Source organism: Monodelphis domestica, chromosome 3, assembly GCF_027887165.1.
Source record: "Monodelphis domestica isolate mMonDom1 chromosome 3, mMonDom1.pri, whole genome shotgun sequence".
Lineage (NCBI taxonomy): Eukaryota > Metazoa > Chordata > Mammalia > Didelphimorphia > Didelphidae > Monodelphis > Monodelphis domestica.
This window is the reverse complement of record NC_077229.1, coordinates 9,382,169-9,402,526: the sequence shown is the minus strand read 5'-3', so window position 1 is coordinate 9,402,526 and position 20,358 is coordinate 9,382,169. Positions and strand designations below refer to the sequence as shown.

The 20,358-nt window shown below is 45.0% G+C and overlaps 1 protein-coding gene and 1 pseudogene across 2 annotated transcripts in view; both read right to left on the bottom strand.

The window, feature by feature from the left end:
* Positions 1-2,564, bottom strand: part of LOC100015685 (zinc finger protein 883-like) — an 18,210-nt gene extending 15,646 nt beyond the window's left edge. The window contains exons 1-4 of one of the 2 annotated variants that reach the window (XM_007490710.3): positions 2,356-2,564; positions 1,746-1,834; positions 997-1,123; positions 474-572 (exon numbers count right to left, since the gene is read on the bottom strand). In XM_007490710.3, the coding sequence (XP_007490772.1) occupies positions 474-572; positions 997-1,123; positions 1,746-1,781 (262 nt within the window). In that variant the 5' untranslated portion in view covers positions 1,782-1,834; positions 2,356-2,564. The remainder of the gene's footprint in view (positions 1-473; positions 573-996; positions 1,124-1,745; positions 1,835-2,355) is intronic. The other variant, XM_007490711.2, reaches the window with a different exon arrangement.
* A 5,320-nt stretch (positions 2,565-7,884) lies between these two features.
* On the bottom strand, positions 7,885-19,281 carry LOC100015644 (zinc finger protein 883-like; annotated as a pseudogene).
* Between the last annotated feature and the right edge of the window lie 1,077 nt (positions 19,282-20,358).

Genomic DNA, 20,358 nt, shown 5'->3' with positions numbered 1-20,358 from the left:
GAAAATAAAATAAAATGAAAACAAAGTGAAAGGACACAAAGGTCTTCCATTACGCTTTCCTTAAGCATGGAATTGAATGATAACTCCAACCAAAGTGTAAAGGCATTCTTGGGCACAGCTCCAGTGCACAAATGCCCAGCATGGTTTTCCAGGCCTGGCCTTGCCCTCGAATGGAAGCTGGACAAGACGCCGTTTGTTGAGAATGTGTGCCAGGCCTGGGAGCACTCTGGGAGGGCATGCTGGGCAGCAGATCCCCACTCAGGGATGGCACCAGGCCTTCATCCCTCAATGCCAGAGGAAGGCCCAGAGAAAGGAAGAAGCCCAAAGACAAGACCAGAGGCATGAGAGAAGTCAGACCACAGACTGGCTGAGGGGAGGTGGCAGAGCTTGCTCATGCCTGCCATAGAGACCTGGGCACCAGGGGTGACTCTCAGTCTCAGAACAGCCCCGTCTGCTGGCATTTCCTCACTTACCTGTGCAGCTGCCACTTGGAAAAGGGTCCTCGGGCACCCAGGGTGCATCCCCTTGCTCCAGATGAGAGATCACCTCTGGCTTGGCACCCACAAAGCCTGCTTGGGGGAAATAGCAAAGGGTGGCAGAGACACCCCCAAATTCAACCCCAGCCCTCCTCTCTTCCAGGAACAGGGGGTGCTGGGCTGCTCTGGGGGCCATGCAGGAGGCAGAGGAAGGAAGTGCTGGCGGGAAAACTAGGAAACATGGCAGCATGGGGGGACATGGAAAGGGGTACAGGGCATATCTGGCAGGTGTTCTAGGAGACACAGGGACATGGGAGGGTGCAGGGGGGTATAGTCTGGCACTGGGGACAGAGTCTGGCCTGTGGGGCCCTCAGACCAGGACTGAGACTGGGACTGCCTGGCATCTCTTGGCCACAGCAGCCCCCTTGGACTGCTCTGTCTCCTGCCCGCCTGGCCCTGGACATGGCTGCAGCACAGGCCCCAGGGACAGAGCCCAGTGCCCAGAGCCCAGAGCCCTTACCCAGCCACACCAGGGTCCGGTAGTTCTCCAGCATCACCTCTCGGTACAGCTGCTTCTGGGGAGGGTCCAGGAGCCTCCACTCCCCCGGGGAGAAGATCACAGCCACATCCCGGAATGTCACCATCCCCTGGAACATTCATGCATTTGCTCAGGATTGGGGTGGGGTGGGGGCAACGGGCCAGGGACCCTAGGGAGGGGCAAGGAGCAAAGTGGGGACCCCAGCTAAATCTCTGCCAAATCTGGGGGCTCAGAGCCAAAATCTCACCGCCTTCCTCCTACCAGATGCTAAGACAGTCAGCAACTGGGGGCTCCTCTGGGAGCTCTCGGACCCCAAAATGGGGCTACATCCTGACCCTGGGGGAAGAACCAGGAGCCTTGAATGCCATGACCAGCGAAGAAGCCAAGGTGGGGCACCAGAGATGGTGTGGCCTTGGGGTGTGGGGACAGAGAAGGGGTCTGACTCCTAGAGCTTGGGGGTGAAGCCCCCTGTCCCCCTGCCAAGACAGCTGGGAAGGGGGGGCCCAAAGAGCCAAGAGACTGGCCCCTATCTTCTCCCAGCACCCGCGACCTCTAGGCCTCCCATTGCAGTTTGTCTTTGCAGGCTGGGCACACACACAGCAGGTGCCTGTGCAGGGGAGATGGGGGGGAGCCATGAAGGAGTCCCCTCTCCTGGGAAGGGGGCCACTCCCACGGAGGACACCTTGAATGTCACCTCTTGGAGACCGGGGCAAAAAGGGAGACCCGCTCACCTGGGGGGCCCCTGGTCTGGGGGGCCCAGGAGCCATCACTTCGTCTTTGTCTCTGCTGTTCCGCCCCTCGAACTGGACAGGGATCTCTCCTGGGGAAGAGAGGGGATCCCTGAGAGGTGCGGCGCTGATGCTGACCCCAGGCAGCTCTGGCCCGTGGCGGGTGGGGGTGGGGAAACAGACCAAGGCAAAGCCCCACCCCCACCCCCCAGGACCCAGAGTGACCATTTCACAGGCCAGGACACGGGAGGAAGCTGGGGGAAGAGCCACGGACGAGGGTGTGGCCTGAGGTTCCCGCCCCCAAGTCCCACCAATTAACGCCTCTCCTGAAAGAGGCGGGGCCGAGTGGAGGGGCCAAGTGGGGGATGGGCGAGGTTGAGAGGACGGGGAGTGGGGGGCGGTTGGGGAAGGGAGAAGCTGAGCCGAGCGGCGGGGACAGGCGGCCTAACTACGCAGGTACGTGCTTCCCCCTTTTACCCTCAACACAAACCCTAAGATACTGGGATGGACATCAACCCGAACTTGGGGGCCCTACTTTGGCGGGTACCGAGCGGCCAGGCGGCCTGTCAAGCCCTTCTCCCCTCCGGCCCCCGGGCGCAGCGACCTGTCTCACCTCTAAAGCAGGATCCAGGCTAGAGCTCGGTCTCAGAACCTCTCGCAGGACTAGACTGACTGTCAAAGGCGAATGGAACAGGAAGTGACGTCATGTACCAGCTGCTCCCCGCTGCGCCTTCTGGGAAATGTAGTTCGGAGATGGGTGGAGCTAGTGTTCTTGAGTCCCGAGGCTGACCTGATCATTCTAGAGCCCGGCCAGCTTATTGGTCAGCCGTCGATGGGCGCGGACGGTGCTGAATTGGAAGAGACAGTCTGGTGAGGCAGAGTCTCTCCAGGTTGTCCCTCGAGAGGCAGCCCCTCGCGAGGCAGCCCCTCTCCCTGTGTTTTATCCTCTGTAGCAGTCTCCGGGAACGGGGGAGGAGCCCTACTGTGTTGAGGTGCCCCCTTCCAGCCCCAGACATTCTGATGAGGCGAATCCAGGAGAAACCCCGGGGAACTAACCGGATCTTCGAGGCTCCTGAAAACCCCGGGCTTTAGCCCGCTTCCCCTTGGACCCGGTGAGCTGTCCTTAGTACTGAAACTTTGAGCCTGGGGAGGGCTTGGCTGTCGGAGGCTCCCGGCCTCTAGGCGGGGCCTCAGTGAGTGTGCCTGCCTTCCCTGAGCACCCGATCGTCGCTTCTTTCGCTTCCTTGTTGTCCGGCAGAACTTTAAACTTTCTTCCCAGCCACACTTGTAGACAGCTCCCAAATGCCACCCTAAATCTCTATCCATGTCAACCACCGTTCCTTCAATCAACCTTGGTGGGGCATAAAATTGAGAGCGTTTGCTCCGCTAGTTGCTCTGCTCTCGACACCCTCAGGTTTCTCAAAGTCCTTTCTAAAGTGTGGTGCTTAGTCTAGCGTACAAAGCCCCTGATCTGGGCCGGCTAGGGCCGTAGAGGACAAGACTATCTACGCCCTCATTTCCAGACAACATAACTCACTCAACAGCCCAACACTGCCTTTTCGGACTATATCCTGCTGACTTCTATTGACCTTTAAAAGATCCCAGTCTCTTTAAATTTTGCCAACGCAATTTGATTTCAATGTTCCTTTTCTTATACTCTCCCATTGGATTCTCCTAATGCAATAGAAAGGATTTTTAAAAAACCAACAGAAACACGTCTGATGGCATACAGACCAGATTCCTTTTATTCATTAAAGAACAGAGTGCCATATTTATCTGTAGTTCCAAAGATGATTGCTTGGTCATGGCTAAAATGGCCTGGTATTAATTTTATGTATTATTTTCGTTTTTAAAAATATTTTATTTAACTGGGTTGGTTTTTGTTGTTGTTGTTGTTGTTGTTTTACATTTTCAGGTTACTTTCATTCTTGTAACAAATTAAATAATTAAGGTATAAACAACCATGACCTCAATTGAAAGTGCATGTAACATTCCACATATGTAGCAATACCCCAAACTCTTTAAATTAATATATGTATATATCTCCCTCTCAACATCCACCATGTTGAAAAACAATTCTGTATAACAAATATAGTCAAGCAAAAGCCATTTCCTCTTCACTGTATATATGAAAAAAAAAATACACATCATTCTACACTCCATCTCTTATCACCTTTGTCAGAAAGTGGATATTGTCACAGTTCCACCAAAAATGTATCAGTGCACCTCTTTCTACACAGCTTTTCCAACATACATCACTTTTGTCATCTTTGCCAATCTGATAAATGTCAGGTGTGATCTCTGAATTGCTGTAATGTGTATTCCTCTAATTCATAGTGATCTGGACCATTGTGTTTTTAGCTAGATAGATATGAATACAGGACTGCCAGCTGAGAAAAACTGAGTTCAAATTCTGTCTGAGATATTTACTAGCTCTGTGTCTTTGGTGAAGTCATTAAATCTCTGTCTGCATCAGTTTCTCTTATTCTATAATGGAAATAATAATTGTATCTGTCTTTTTTTTTTAAACCCTTACCTTCCATCTTGGAGTCAATACTGTGTATTGGCTCCAAGGCAGAAGAGTGGTAAGGGTAGGCAATGGGGGTCAAGTGACTTGCCCAGGGTCACACAGCTGGGAAGTGTCTGAGGCCAGATTTGTATCTGTCTTATAGGGTTAATTTAAAGATCACTGAGTAACATATAAAAGGTGTTTTGCAAAGCTTAAAGTGCTATATAAGTAATAGCAATAAAATGATTATATATATATATATACTCATAGATACATATATAGCTAAGCTGGATTCCTGATGATATCCTCAGACCATATATCAATTGGGGAATGGCTCATATTCTTATAAATTTGAATCTGTGCCTCGTCTAGCTTGGAAATGAGACATTTATTAGAAAATTTATTGTAATGACTTTTCCCCATTACTTCCTTTCTTACCTTCCTTAGATGTTGGTATATAAACTTTTAAATTATATATAATCAAAATTATACCTTCTATCTTATGTGATCTTCTCTATCCCTGCTTAATCTTGGACTTTTTCTCCATCCATATATATGGTAGTTAACTTTTTCCATGTGTCCTTACTTTAGTATTATAATATTCAAGTTTAATTTTAGAAAAAAACTAAAATTTAACTAACTATATAATAAAACCTGCAAAAGTATGATTATATCAACAGATGCAGAAAAAGCTTTTGACAAAATACAACCATCTATTAGAAATATTCCAAACTTGAGGACTAGAAGTATCTTTTCATAAAAGTAAATAATATGTATCTAAAACCAAGAGCTACTGCTATATGCAGTGGAGATAAAGTAGAATTCTTTCCAATAAAATCAGGAATGAAAGAAGAATGCAGTCACCCTCTCTATCTGATATAGTAGAAATACAATAAGACGAGAAAGGGAAATTACCATTCTTTGTAAGTTAACAAAAAAATTAACTGAAACAATAACTTCAGCAAATTGGCCAGATATAAGATAAATCCACAAAACTCATTAACATTTCTGTATAATAACAATATACACAGCAGGACAGAAAGAATAATTCCATTCAATTAGCTACAGAATATATAAAATACTCAGGAGTACCAAGATGTACACCAGAAATATGTTAATATAAATACAAATAACTGTTTACAGAATGACAGGTTTAAATCATTAGAAAGACATTGACTATGGGTAGGATAAATCAATATAGTAAAAATGACAATACTTAAATCAATTTACACATTTAGTGTCTTAATCAAAATACTAACGAATTCCTTTGTAGAACTAGAAAAAAAAATAAAATTCATGTGGAGACAATAAATGTCAAGAATCCCAAGGGAAATAATGAAAAGTAGGAATAAAGAGGGGGCTGCAGTGCTACATCTAAAACTAAACTATGCGACAGTAATTCTCAAAATAGTTTTGTATTGGCCCCAAATACTTCAATCAGGGGAACACATTTGGAATACAACACACAGAGGAAACTATCTAGTAGCTAAGCAAATCAGTAAGCCCAAAGACCCCAGCTACAAGGATGAGAATTCATCACCCTGGACAGCTGGATGTGAGGAATTCAATTTTGACCACCAGGTGACCCCTTATATCAAACTAAGCTCCAAATGGATGTAGGACCAAGGTATAAAAGATCATGTCATAAACACATTAAAGAAACCAAAGAACCCAAGAACAATAGCAGGAATATGGTAGCTACAGAACTGCTTATTGGTTGATCGCAACTAACAAATTTGCTTGTTTTTTAGCTCTGCTCTCGTTCACATCACTGTAGTCAAAGTGTTCTCCCAGATCTGCTTTCTTCAACTTGTCACTTCATCTAGATCTTTCTCTGTTTCTCTGAATCCCCCACATCCACCATTTCCTGTGGTACAATAATCTGTAATTGCACAAATAGCCCCAAACTTGTTCAGCCATTCCCCAGGCGATGGCCACTTAGTTTGACTGACATATATGTTAACACAAAAACCTGTTGCTGTGAGTATTTTTATTTAGATTAGGGACCTTTCTCTGAATAGAAGTGAGACTAGAACAGGGCAGACATATAAACAGGTCAGTGACATTTTTTGCGTAATTCTTTGTCATTTCCCCAAATGGTTGGATCTATTCACAACTCTACCAACACTGCCTGAATTCTATGCCCCTCCAACACTCAATCTGCTATTATCCTTGTTATGTTGAAACGAAGTCTTAAAACCCCCCCAACATTGTCTACCCATTCCTTTCCCTTCTTATACTTGGGATTTGACTCATAGAACCCAAGGACAAGGGCTTCACTTTCATCCTTTTCATCTTCTATTTAGTTCAATGTTCCTGTCTGTCAAGGTTCTTTCGTATTTCAAATGTCATTCAGTATGTTAATGATGCTTAGCAGGCCCGTGCCATCTGCCATCCACAAATTCGATGACCGTGCTATCCATGCTTTCTATGAGTCGCTCACAAAAATGGTAAAACAGCCCAGGTCCAAGAACTGCTCCTCCCTAAGGCACTACTATAAAGGCCTCCCAGCAAACTACCACTAAACCCACACTGAATATTCCTTGGGTTCCGCCATTTGATTAGGTCTAAACCCAATTCCATGAGACACTAGTCTGCATCCCTTTACCATTGCAAGAACCTAAGCACAATTGTTTTAAGTTCTGTGAATGAGATGAAAGGTTTGCTTTCTACATTTCATCTAGGCTTTAAAAAATACAACCATAGGGGCGCGGTGGATAGAGTATCAGTCCTGGAGTCAGGAGGACCTGTGCTCAAATCTGGTCTCACATACTTCCTAGCTGTGTGACCCTGTACAAGTCACTTAACCCTAACTGCCTAACCCATACCACTCTTCTGCCTCAGAATCAAAACTTAGTTTTAATTTTAAGACATAAAGTCATAATTGTTTTTTTTAATAGCATAATTTCCCACTCGTCTACCTTTCCATCAACCCTCCCATGTAAAAAATAAGTTTAGTTAAGCAAACAAAATAAATTCTTTGGTCATAAAAGAAAGGGCACTTCTCATTCTGCAACAACACTCCTGAGGAACCTCTGCATGTGTCATCATTATTCACAAACATGATTCCCAAGTCCTATATATTCATATAGTCTCTCTCTGGCATTAAACATATTTAGCAAGGCTTTTTATTTCTGGGGGAAAACTTTAAATCAATCATTACATTAAAAAAATTTCTCTTGAGTAGGTACTCTCTGATGTTCAGGAATTGATTCTCTTACAGAGGCTTTTCATATTCTGGCCTGTATGAATCTCTGGTGTCATATATACTGTGATCCTGGGAAACAAATTGATCTGCACCTATTACATCAAACAGATTTCTCCCCTGCATGAATTTGCCGGTGCTGATTAAGGGCCGTTCTCCAGAAGAAGGCTTTTCCACATTCACTGCATTCATAAGGTTTCTCCCCTGTATGAATATTCTGATGTTGAGTAAGGTGTGAATTATAGCGAAAGGTCTTCCCACATTCATTGCATTTATAAGGTTTCTCTCCAGTATGAATTCTATTATGTAAATTAAGATCTGCTTTCTGACAGAAGGCCTTGCCACATTCTAAACACTCATATGGTTTCTCTCCAGTGTGAAATCGCTGATGTCGAATAAGTTTTGCCCTCTGACTGAAAGCCTTCCCACATTCACTACATTCAAAAGGTTTCTCTCCAGTATGGGTTCTTCGATGTTGTGCAAGTACTGTGCTCCAGTGGAAAGCCTTCCCACAGTCACTGCAGACATATGGCTTCTCTCCAGTATGAATTCTATTATGCTGAGTAAGAGCTGCCTTCTGACAAAAGGCCTTTCCACATTCCCTGCATATATAAGGTTTCTCTCCAGTATGAGTTCTATTATGTTGAGTAAGATCTGCCCTCTGAAAGAAAGCCTTCCCACATTCATTGCACTGATAAGGTTTTTCTCCAGTATGAGTTCTCTGGTGCTGATTCAGATTAGTGCTCCGGATAAAGGCCTTCCCACATTCATTACACACATATGGTTTCTCTCCAGTATGAATTCTATGATGTTGAATAAGTTTTGCCTTTTGACCAAAGGTCTTCCCACATTCACTGCATTCATAAGGTTTTTCTCCTGTATGTGTTCTATGGTGTTGACCAAGTTCAGTGGCCCGAAGGAAGGCTTTCCCACACTCATTACATACATAGGGTTTCTCTCCAGTATGAATTCTCAAATGTCTTCTAAGGTATGAATTTTGGTGGAAGGCCTTCCCACATTTATTGCACTCATAAGGTTTCTCTCCTGTATGAATTCTATGATGATGAGTAAGATGTGCTTTCTGACCAAAGGCCTTCCCACATTCACTACATTCATATGGTTTTTCTCTAGTATGGGTCCTCTGGTGCTGACTAAGATTTGTACTCCGGAGAAAGGCCTTCCCACATTCACTACATACAAAAGGTTTCTCGCTAGTATGGATTCTCTGATGGTCAGTAAGATGTGATTTACAGCGGAAGGCCTTCCCACATTCATTGCATTCATAAGGTTTTTCTCCAGTATGTGTCCTCTGGTGTTGAGTAAGTTCAGGAGACCGAAGGAAGGTCTTCCCACATTCAGTACATGCATAAGGTTTCTCTCCAGTATGAATTCTCTGATGTCTTCGAAGGTATGAATTCTTGTGGAAGGCTTTCCCACATTCATTGCATTCATAAGGTTTTTCTCCTGTATGTGTTCTCTGATGGTGAGCAAGTTCAGTGGCCCGTAGGAAGGCTTTCCCACATTCAGTACATTCATAATGTTTTTCTCCAGTATGAATTCTCTGATGTCTCTGAAGGTATGAATTTTGATGGAAGGCCTTCCCACATTCATTACATACATAAGGTTTCTCTCTAGTGTGGATTCTCTGATGGTCAATAAGCTGTGATCTATAGTGGAAGGTTTTTCCACAATAATTGCAATCATAAAGTTTTTTTACAGTATGTGTCTGCTGATGTAGAATAAGTTCAGTGTTCTGAAGGAAAGACTTTCCATATTCATTATATTCATAATGTTTATTTCCATTATGAATTCTAAGTTTTTCATTAAGGTCAAAGTTATAATTAATGGATTTCTGACATTTATCAGCATTAGAAAATATCTGCTTTACACAGATTCTATTATGTTGTTTTATCTTTGAATACTTTCTGAAGCTATTTCTCTGTCTATCATATTTATGAAGATTCTTTCTTACTGATGACCTCTTTTGTGAAAAAAGGGATGCCTCTAAATTAGATTTTTGGTCATTTTCAGTATATTCATGGCCACTCACTTCATGACGGGATTTCCCTTTGGTGATTCCTACTTGTCTAAAATGTTGAGTCTCATTGCTTTGTTCCTCCTTTAACTCAGCATAACATTCCCAGAAACCTCCCAACACTGAAATCCAAGAAGTATCCCTTAAAAGACTTTTCTTGGATGATTGTTCCATAGAAATATCCAGCTCTGAAGTTGATTCCTGGATTTGAGGTTCAGTGTTCAAATCTGAAAGAAAAAGAAAATGTAAATTACCCCCTTCCCTGTATGAACCTTCTTTTTTTCTCTGCTTAGTTTCTTACTATTGTTATTAACAAAGTAGTAGTCAATAGTTCTATTTTCTCAATCTGCTTAATTTATTCTGTATCATTTCTTATAAGTTTTCATCTGTTTCTTTGTATTCTTCACACTTGTCACATTGCATGATGAGATAATATTAAATTATATTCAAATACTGCAATCTTTTTTTTTAATCCCTACTATAATTTGCCTAAGAGAATATATAGCCAGGAATCTTTTTTCTGCAGGGAAGTCTTATGAAAGTCATAATTAGAGCAAGGTTCTACTAATGTGATCACAAGGTCCAAGAAAAGAAAGAGTAGTAAAGTTTTTTCATTTTGTTTTCCAAATATACTGAATCAAAAAATAGATTTACCAAGAGTATAAAAGTATTCTTAGCTTACAATATTTAAATTGATCATTTATAGTGCCATATGCCAATGTAATGGGTATAAGGTGGCATATCTTAGAGCTATTTAAAATCATATTTCCCTGATGATGAAAGAATGAACACTTTTCCATTCTAGCATCAATGTGTTCTGCTGTATTCTTTCTCTCAAGAACTGCTTGTTCACATACTTAAGAGGACTGAAGTCTTATCTCACAAAGTGCTACTTCAAACTACAGTCAAACAGACTAGAGATACAGATATAATTCTCAAATAGAACAAAGGCAGCCTGCGGACTTTGGGAACCAGATCTGACTTCTGAGCTCTAAAGAGAAAGGAGAAATGGCAAACATTGAGGGCACTTTTCTCCCTTCCTGTTCTCAGTGGAGCAGAGAATATGGAATACAGTACCACAAAAGGAAAAAATAGGTTTCATCAAATACAAATTACTCAGTAAAATAAAGGATATCCAAGTATACCAAGTATACTCATGAAAAGAACAGAACAAGATTTAAAAAGACCTCTGAAATACCAAAACAGGAATCAAGAGAAACATAAAAAGATAAATGAGAGTGAACAAGCAGAAGGCACCAAATGAGAAAGGAGATACACTTCTTTGTACCCTGTCATCATGAGAAGCCCTAGAGGGAGCCTCAGTAGACAGAGGGCCGTGCAATGGTTTTATTCCATCTTGGTATAAAAGAAAAATAGAGAATGGGAAGAGAAGTGGAAGATTGGACAGGGCAAATGGGAGAAGGAAAGGGAAAATGATTTCTCATACTCTGGGTGCAGAGGTAGAATACTAGATAAACAGAGGCAAGAGTGGGTGAAACTAGAGCCACACTCTTATTTAAGCTGGCCAAAGAAGAGAAGAATGAAAATATACACAGTCAGGAACACAAATACATTTCACTAAACAGGGAAACAAGACAACAATGCTGCCAATCAATGTAAAAAAACTTAAGAACTCTGATAGTATAATGACCAACAACAACACCAGAGAACTCACAGACACATGCTCTCATGCTCCTGTTAGAGGTGATGAAACCTATTCTGGGGGATAGGATTGATGAAAAAATTGGTTTTGTGTGACAATATCAGGAGATTTCTTTTTCTGTCTTTCAGAACGGGGGTGGCAGCAGGGAGAAACAGCAGATTTCTACTAATTAAAAAGTCATTTTTCACTGAAAAGGATTGAATCACCAAACAGCTCTCCAAGAGTGTAAAGCATTCTGGCTTCCCAACACCAAGCTGATTAACGTTCACCGACTTAATGTCTGAACTGAACACTCTTAGAGTTGTTTTAATTCACATTTCCCTGATAGGACAAATTCCCCGTCCACACTCCTGGTGAATCTGTCTCAAAGGTATTGCTTACAATATTCTAACAGATCGGGTTCTGTTCACTCACCCTCATGGCTGCTGCTTCTGGGAAATGAGCCTTCAGGCATCCAGGGTACTTCCCCCTGCTCCAAATGAGAGATCACCTCTGGCTTGGCACCCACAAAGCCTGCTCAATGGAAACAACAATAGCGGGGACAGAGGGACACCTCAGAATCCAACCCCAGCCCCCTCTCCTCCAGAAACAGTGAGAATGCTAGGACAGCCCAGAGGAAAGGACAAGGGGCCTCTGAGGGCAGTGCTGGTTGGGGCTCCTAGGACTGTGGGGAATGAGGTTCGTGTGGGTCTGAGCTCAGGAAGAAATTGCTTCATGTGACCCACTTCCTGCCAAGATGCTTTGGAACATTCCTTTTTCAGAGACCTGTGCTGGGCATTTAGGGGAGAACATCCAGTCTGAGGATCTGGAGCTGGAGAGGCACAAGACAATGAGGCTACTGTACCCAGTTTAACGAGGCTGGAATCATCATGGGGGCAGCAGCTGGGAGGAGTCTCCTGTCTCTTGGCCACAGAAACATCCTTTAGCTACACCTGTTTCCTACTTGCCAAGCCCCAGCCATGGCACCTAGCACCAACCCTGTAATGGGCAGAGCCCGGCGTCAAGGCCAGCCATCCTTACCCAGACTGACCAGATTCCTGTAGTTCTCTAGCATCACCTCTCGGTACAGCTCCTTCTGGGCTGGGCCCAGGCGCCTCCACTCCTGCTGGGTAAAGTCCACAGCCACATCCCAGAACGTCACCAAGTCCTGAAACATTCATTCAGACATGTGGGATTTTATTTGCTAATGGACAAACAGGAGATTTGTCACAACAGCTGGAAGAAAGATGGCATATGAAAAGCCCATATCACAACTCTTAGAACCAGTAGATTTGCCAAAGGAAGTTGCAGTGATCCAATGCAAGGCACATTCCTCTAACAAGAATGAGATGTCCCTAGGAAAGCACAGGGCAGATGTGACAGCAAGATTTGTTGCAAGATTTGGTCCTATCTGTGTTCTGAATTCTCTCTGATTGACAAGCATGATATCAAACGAGCTTACAGCCAAGAGGAAGTTCAGTCATGGCAAGAACACCTAGGAGGCAGATTAGTCAAAGGCATCTGGATAGAGGAAGGAGGAAAGCCCATTTTGCCCAAGAAACTGTATCAACATCTATGCAATGTGATTCACTCCAGAGGTCATTACGGAGTACAATCCTAGCTAGACGAGGTCCGACATTTTTGGGCAGCACCAGGGATATCAACTAATGCCATAAGAATGTGTCAGGCATGTGGCCTATGTAGGAAATTCAATCAAGGTCATTTTAAATGCAAGACATTGGGAGGAAGACCATTAGCTTATACATCTTTCCAATGTCTGCAAATTGATTACATCAACATGCCCAGTGATAGAGGATACAAATATGCTTTAGTTGACAGACTCACATGGTGGACAGAAGCATACCCAACATAAAAGAACAACACTAGCATGGTAGTAAGAACACTACTTAAAGAAATAATTCCTAGGTATGGCATTCCAGACACCATTGACTCCAACCAGGGAAGTCATTTTGCAGCTGGCATTTTACAAATCTATAAATCTCTGGGAATAAAAGGGAATGTTCACAATGTTTATAGACCAGAAAGTTCAGGACAGATGGAAAGGATGAATAAGGAATTGAAAACTACAATAGCAAAACTCTGTGCACAAACCCATCTTAAGTGGACAGAAATCTTTCCACTTGCACTGTTCTATCTGAGAACCAAACCCAGAGGAGACTTACACATTTCCCCATATGAGATACTTTTTGGACAACCAGTATGGCATGGAAGGACAGCTAAACCTTATGTGTCCATGCTGGGAGGGGAATGCCAGTTGCACACCTATCTAACAAAGATACAAGATAGGCTGGAAGAACTAAGACTAGGATTACTAGTGCAAAAGGTTCCACTAGACTTCTCACTACGTAACATCAAGCCAGGAGACAAAGTGTATGTGAAAAATTTCACCAAAGACAAACTACAAAACCCAGGTGGAATAGTCCCTTTGAAGTAGCCCTCACTACTTCTACATCCATCAAAATAATAAGAAAAGATGCATGATTCCATGCATCCCATGTAAAACATCATTATGCCCAAAATGTAATGCCTGAGAACAGTATAGGAAAAGTCCTAGAAGAAATACAGATCCAAATGCCCCAAGCACAACAGAAATCACTTTTAAAACACAATCAACTACCCCAAACTCTGACACGAGGTATACAGCAATATGAAGAAGAGAAAAGCTCAGATAACAGCAAATGTGAATTAGAATGATCCATTACAAAACCAGGAAAAACATAAATAAACCTCTCAATTAAGTAAAAACCTCTGCAGAAAGCACTTCATGATAAGCACGTCTCTCACACTCACACATGAAAGAAGATACAATCTCTGAAAACAAAAAATCTCACTTGTACTCACCCAATACAAAAATCACTCACTCACACACACACACACACACACACACACACACACACACACACGACAGCAAAACTATCTTACACACACGCATGATCCTGTATGTTTTGGTAACCAGATGACAGAGATCCAGGGATCAACGATGAAGGTGAGACAACAATCAAGTATGTATCCAGTAAAGGCGAAGACATCCAGACCTAGCTTCAATCAACACCAGAGGCTGGCAGAGACACTTTAACAACCAGAAATAACTTTAAATCAAGATCATTGTAGAAATGAACTTCCATTAAAGGGACACGTAAGATTGAATCGCCATACACATTAACATCACACTTAGGGAATTACATCCACATGCACATACAAATCTGCATAAGGAAAAAGAAGATGATCAACCCATCAGGCAATGAGAGAAGTGGAAATCCAGGGGATAATGTGAGTATATGCATTCATCACCACATATTTTGCACACAAACTATGAATTTACACTGACCTTCGGGGCTGATTCATAAATAAGCATGGCCCATAAAATTGTACATTGGTAAATAACTCTCTGGTAGAACTCATGCAGATAGGAAGGAAAAGACTTTCCTGTCTGAAAGACTTCAAATCAGAGTATAAGTATATATATATATATATATATATATATATATATATATATATATATATATATATATGTTGTATTGTATGTAATATGTGTAGAGAAACCATACGTGTTGTATCATGTAATATGTGTGGAGAAATCATATATGTACATATGTAAAGACTAATAATCTAATCTACTAACTAAAAGTAGGAAAAGGAATTAAGACAAAAACCGCTAACAGACAGGGACAGATTAGTTTAGGGAGGAAAAGGGAATTCTGTAACGAGAGAGTTAGCACAGGGACAGAACATACTATATTTAAAAGATAGAGGATAGCATATATCTAGCTACGATGAAATTGTTCCATTTTAATAAGCATTAGATATAGAAGGCACAATACAGTTTATTTTTACTCGAGTCAAATGTTATCTTGTTTGACACAGGAAGAAGTGGTATATTTGTGGTTACAAACTTGTTTTACCAAAAATCGTTACATGTTCCATGGTACAAAGCCGTATAACACGTGTGACCCCAACTCTCCTTCCCACACCGCAGTCTTTAGCATAAGGTAGGACCTTAGTGTAGCAGACAGATAGATACGATTTGTTAGTTTGGGAGGGGGAGTAGTCAACAGAATAGAGAGGTTACATGAGGAATAATTTAAGGTAAGTGGGCAGCATGGGGTCAGGTTGGCTCCCCGCTAACAAGATAAAATGGAGGAGTTGCGGTAGAGGGATGATCCCGAGACTTTGAAGGACAGAGCCTGGAAGCAAGGCAAAGGTTCACCCCCAGTGGGGGGAGGTTGAGAAGGCTTGTGATCTGGAGGGATGAGGAGATTCCAAAGAGAGGCAGCCGACCTCGCCATCTTGAGACAGCAAAGGTGCAGGTCTGATCAGAGACTATCCTGAGCCATACACGATCCCTCATCGAACCTAAGCACCATTTCCCCCAAAGATATTGTGGCAGAACCTGAGAAGAACAAGAACAGCATCAGGAGATCTCCCACAGCTCCTGTGACACCTTGGGTCTGCCCATTGGCTCTGCTGGGATAGACCAGGGGCACAAGCCCTGAACTTCTCAGAGGCTGGCAAGCCCGAGTCTCTCAACTTTGGAGGGAGGGAAAAGATATTTTAGCCAGACGGGGACTTCCTTTATCCTCGTTCCTGCAGACTCCCACCTGCAGGCATCTTTCTTATCTCACCCCTAACCACAACTTGTTAGAATAAAGTTGTCAGTTATCCCAATTGGCTTCCTTGTCATACAGGAAGCGGGAGAGCGCCATGTCTCTTTCCCCGAGGGAAGACGTTCGCCCATTAATCAGTAGAGGGGAGTAAAGGCAGGGAGGCATTTAAAGAAGACTGAAGGGGGATCCGTCTCACCCTCCTTCTACCTCCTGGGCATTAGCATCTACTCTTTCTCCATTAGACCCCAACCAACCCACCAGAGGGGCTTCCCAGGGACCCTTCCTCAACTGGGCCTAGGCCAAGTCACCCAGGAGCGAGTCTTCCCTGGTCAGCTCTGAGGAACATGGAAGATCCCAGGAACCTCCAATGTGTGAACAATGCTGTGTCCGAGACCCTCTCCTCACACGCACCCAAAGGACAGGGGCTGCAGGTGCTCCTTAGCCCCATTCTATGGAAGAGCAACCGAGCCTGGCAAAGACCAGACATTAAATGCCAAAGCCCCCCTGGCCCCCAGAAGCCCTTCCCTGTAGGCCTTGTGCCCAGGAACCTTCCTCTCTGCCAGGACAATTCAAGGCCCTCTGAAGTGCCAGCTGTCACTTCCTCCTGCCATGGCCCAAGCCCTGGAGAGGGGATGGAGTGAAGTCCCCTTCCTTCCATGCGGGGTTTGTGGTGAACGAGCTTCCTGACACTGAAAACGGCGCCTCCCCCCCAGCAAAGAGCCTGATGAAGGGGCCCCAGCAGCCTTGAATGCCATGATCAGTGAAGAAGCCAGGGGAGTGGAGGGGACCAGAGTGGGAGGAATTGGGAAGCCTGGAGTCACTCTGGGAGGATGGCTGCTGCTGCTGCCTTGGGGAAGTTCCTTATCCCCTGCCCTAAAAGGGAAGAGGAGCAGCTAGTGGCTGGCTCTAAAGGGAGGGGCAGGGGCACTAATCATCCCCATTTTACAAACGGGTAAACTGAGGCCCAAGGTGTCCTGGGCCAGGGTCACACTCGGGTTGGAGGACTTGAATCCTGGTGCTCTGACTCCGGCTCCAAAACCAAAGGCAGAGGCCCAGGCTCGAAGGGGTCCAGACCAACACCTTGGGGAGGCTTCCCCTCACCTGGGGGCGGGGAACACTCTGCGGTCAGGGCACCCTTCATCAACGTCATTTTCTGGGGGGAGGGAGGGAGTTCCACTCACCTGGGGGGCCCGGGGTCCGGGGGGCCCAGGCGCCATGGCTTCACCTCTGCTTTTCTGCCCCTTGGGCCGCGCAGGGGTCTCTCCTGAGGAGGAGAAGGGAGCCGTGAGAGGTGCGAGGGGGATGTGCACCTGGAGGAGGGCCCTGTAGAGCCAAAGGCACTGCTTTGGGGAATGAAGGTACAGGGGACAAACCCGATCTGGGCTGAAGCTGATGCTGAGCTCCAGGAAGCCCTGGGCCCATTTTCCAGGGAGGTAAACTGAGGCAGTGACTGCTCCAGCGTCCCAAGATGCTCATTCCCTGAAACCCTGTTGACAAGGAAGGTATTTCTAAGGTGAAGATATTGAGGCTGGTAATAGGATCTGGGGAAGAGCTTAGGGGGCGGGGCTCCAGAACCTCTTCTCATTGGCTCAAATCGTCAGGAGGCCCCTCCCCTAGTGGAGAGAAGGGGTGGCCTGCCTAAAGGCAGCCTCAGAAGACCACGCCAATAACTACGCCCCTCGCGGGGGAGAGGTGGGAAACTGCGCAGGCGCGAAAGCACACCTTTCTTCCCCCACCCAAAGGCTGAAAGTGAGGAACTGAAGAAAGTTCTGGGTGCACCCCGGGGCCGCAGTTCGGCCTCCAAATGGCTGGAAGGTCCGTCACGCCCTCATCATTTTGACCCCTCGGACACCTGGCGCTCTCTCACCTCCAGAGCGCAGGATTTTGGCTGAGGCTCTCTCCAAGGCTCGAGAAGGGGCTGCAAGACAGATTGGCCCCTGGAAACCGGAAGTCGTTTTTGGGAGTGGCCTGTCGTCCCAGTCACACCTTGGTAGGGGTCCTGGTAAGTGTAGTTCCGAGAGCAGCCAGACTTACTGCGCATGCGTCCGGAGCCTGAGTTTAGAACTCTTCTAAAGCAACGAGAAGGGGGGCGGCGAAACTACCCAGAAGTCGTCCTCTCCCGTCTGTCTTTCTGTCTTATCCGGTCTTTCTCCTGGCGGCCAGTGGTTGGAGGCCTGGGCTAGGCAGGACTCGGGAGGTTCTGAGTTCAAATGCTGTCCTGTCGCCTCCTTGGCTCCACAAACTGAATCTTCTTAGCACTGGGATAAGCGAAAGGAGCAGCCCCCAGACCATGTATCCGGGGGCAGAAGGTGGGCAGCCCTTCTTGGTCTGCATCTTTGCTCTGCCTTCCCCGGACCATCAGCCCACTGCCTTCTGGCCACGTGGCCTCCCTGCCCAACAAAGCAAGCAGGACCCAAGACCCCCCCTTTCCTTTGTCTCGAGCAGATTCCCATCCTGATGCCCCCGGTCCTGTGGAAGGCCTCACCAAGCACCGGGCCCTGGATGAGCTGAAACTGCCCCCGAGCTCCCGATCTGTTCCCTTCCCAACTTCCTCCCCCCAGAGTAACAGCAGTGGGGCCGGACTTGTGGACCCACAATCCATTGGCGTCCTCGGCCGTCCACTTCCGGTCGCAGATTTCTGTGCCCTTTCTCCCCCTAGTTGGGTTCCGGGTTACTTCCTTGTAGGCAGCATGGATGGCCCAGAAGAAGGGAAGCGCCTGGAGGGTAGGAATCCGGAGCTGACCTTGGAAACGTCTGTGGGATTTCTTAAAGTTCATCTGCATGGTGGTTCCTATGGGAGTAACCCACTATTTTGAGATCTGAGGCGTTGGGGCTTTAACGACTTGATGCAATGGACCCAGAACCAGCAGGAGCTTTGGAAGAATTTCCCCAGCAGCAGCTCCTGTGTGCCAGGTGCTGTTGGAGGTCCCTGGGATGCAAACAAAAAGGAAGCATTCTTTATCTACTGGACATGGAGAAGTAGAGAAAGCCTACAAAGCAAGTGGGGAACTGAAGGGAGGACTGGGCCGGTTTGTAGGCAACGGCACTGGATCCAAACTTAGAAAGGAACCAAAGGATTCCAGAAGGTAGAGGGGACAGGGAATGCGCCCCAGGCCCAGCGCAAGTCTGTATGGTCCTATATGAGGAGGAGCAAGGTCAGTTTGACTGGGCCACAAAGTCGGAGAAGAGTCACCTGGCCTGTCTGGAAGAGCAGCCTGGAGGTGGATTGGGAAGAAGACTCATCCCAGACAGAGACCATGAGATCTGATCCTAGAGGGAGCTGGGAGCCACACTAGAGTTTTCTGAGGAAGGATTAGAGTCAGTTTGGAAATATCATGTGTGGACAATAGAGTGGAAAGTGGAGAGATATATCAGAAACCGGTTAGAAGGTGTGGGCAATAATCTAGGTGAGAAGAAATGAAGCTCTGAACCAAAATAATCCCTTTGAGATTGGAGAGGATGAATTGTATGGGGGGAAAGTGTAGGAGGCTGAATTGATGGGAAGATAAATAAATAAAACAGAAAAAAAGAATCCCTATGCTGAAAACTCAAGCTGTTCTGGTTAAGTTATAAAATACTACTGGCAAACAACAAATTCTGCAAATGACCAGGAAACAGACTTGATTACAAAGGAATGGAAATTAAGATATCACAAGACTTCTGCAACCATCATAAAATATAGGAGAGAACAGAGAGAAGGGAAATCAGAGCTCCTGTTGTCATCTGACACCGGAAGAGTAGGAAGGTATGGACCCAGTGAAGAGATTTCAAGGCAAATAAGGGGAAAAGGATCATGGGGAGAGCAAGGGTCTCTGCTGCTGGAGACAGCTCATCCTACTTTGGGACGCTCTCATTGCTGGGAACTTCACCTTGACATTCAACCTCAATAGGCCTCTTTGCAGTTTCTAATTATTGTTCCTACTACTCTTCTGGGGCCAAAGAGAACAAGTCTAATCACTTTTCTTCAGACAACCCTTAAGAGACTGCTTTTGTCTTCTTTTGATTTTCTCTTCTCCCAGTCAAACAGCTCCAGTTCCTTTAAGACTTATATATATATATAAACTGTAAATGCCAAAACGGTAAAGGTTTTACAGTTTGGCCAAAACCTTTACTGTTTTGGCATTTACAGTTCTAACATTCACAGGAGGAAGAGGAGGAAGACTATGTTTCATCATCAGTCTTCAAAAACAACAGATAGTCACTGGTTTGATTATAGTTCCTACAGTGTTCAAAGTTGTCTGCCTTTACAGTGGTATGGTTATTGTAGAATTTGCCCTCCCAATTCTGCTCCTTTGTTCATTTATTTATAAAAGTCTTCAAACTTGCTTCTGTAATATTGATGTCATAGTATAAATTTTTCTTCTGGTCCTGCTTACTTCACTGGGGATCAGGTCATTTAAGTTGCCCTGAAACCATCTATTTTCTTATTTCTTTCATTCCAACACATTTATACATCATGACTTACTCTACCATTCTTTAGTCAATGGGCATCCTTTTAATTTCCAAGTTTTTGCCACCACAAAAAGAGCTTCTGGGAATACTTTTATACTTTTATATAGAACCTTTATTTATTTGATCTTTGGGGGGGCATAATGCTCTA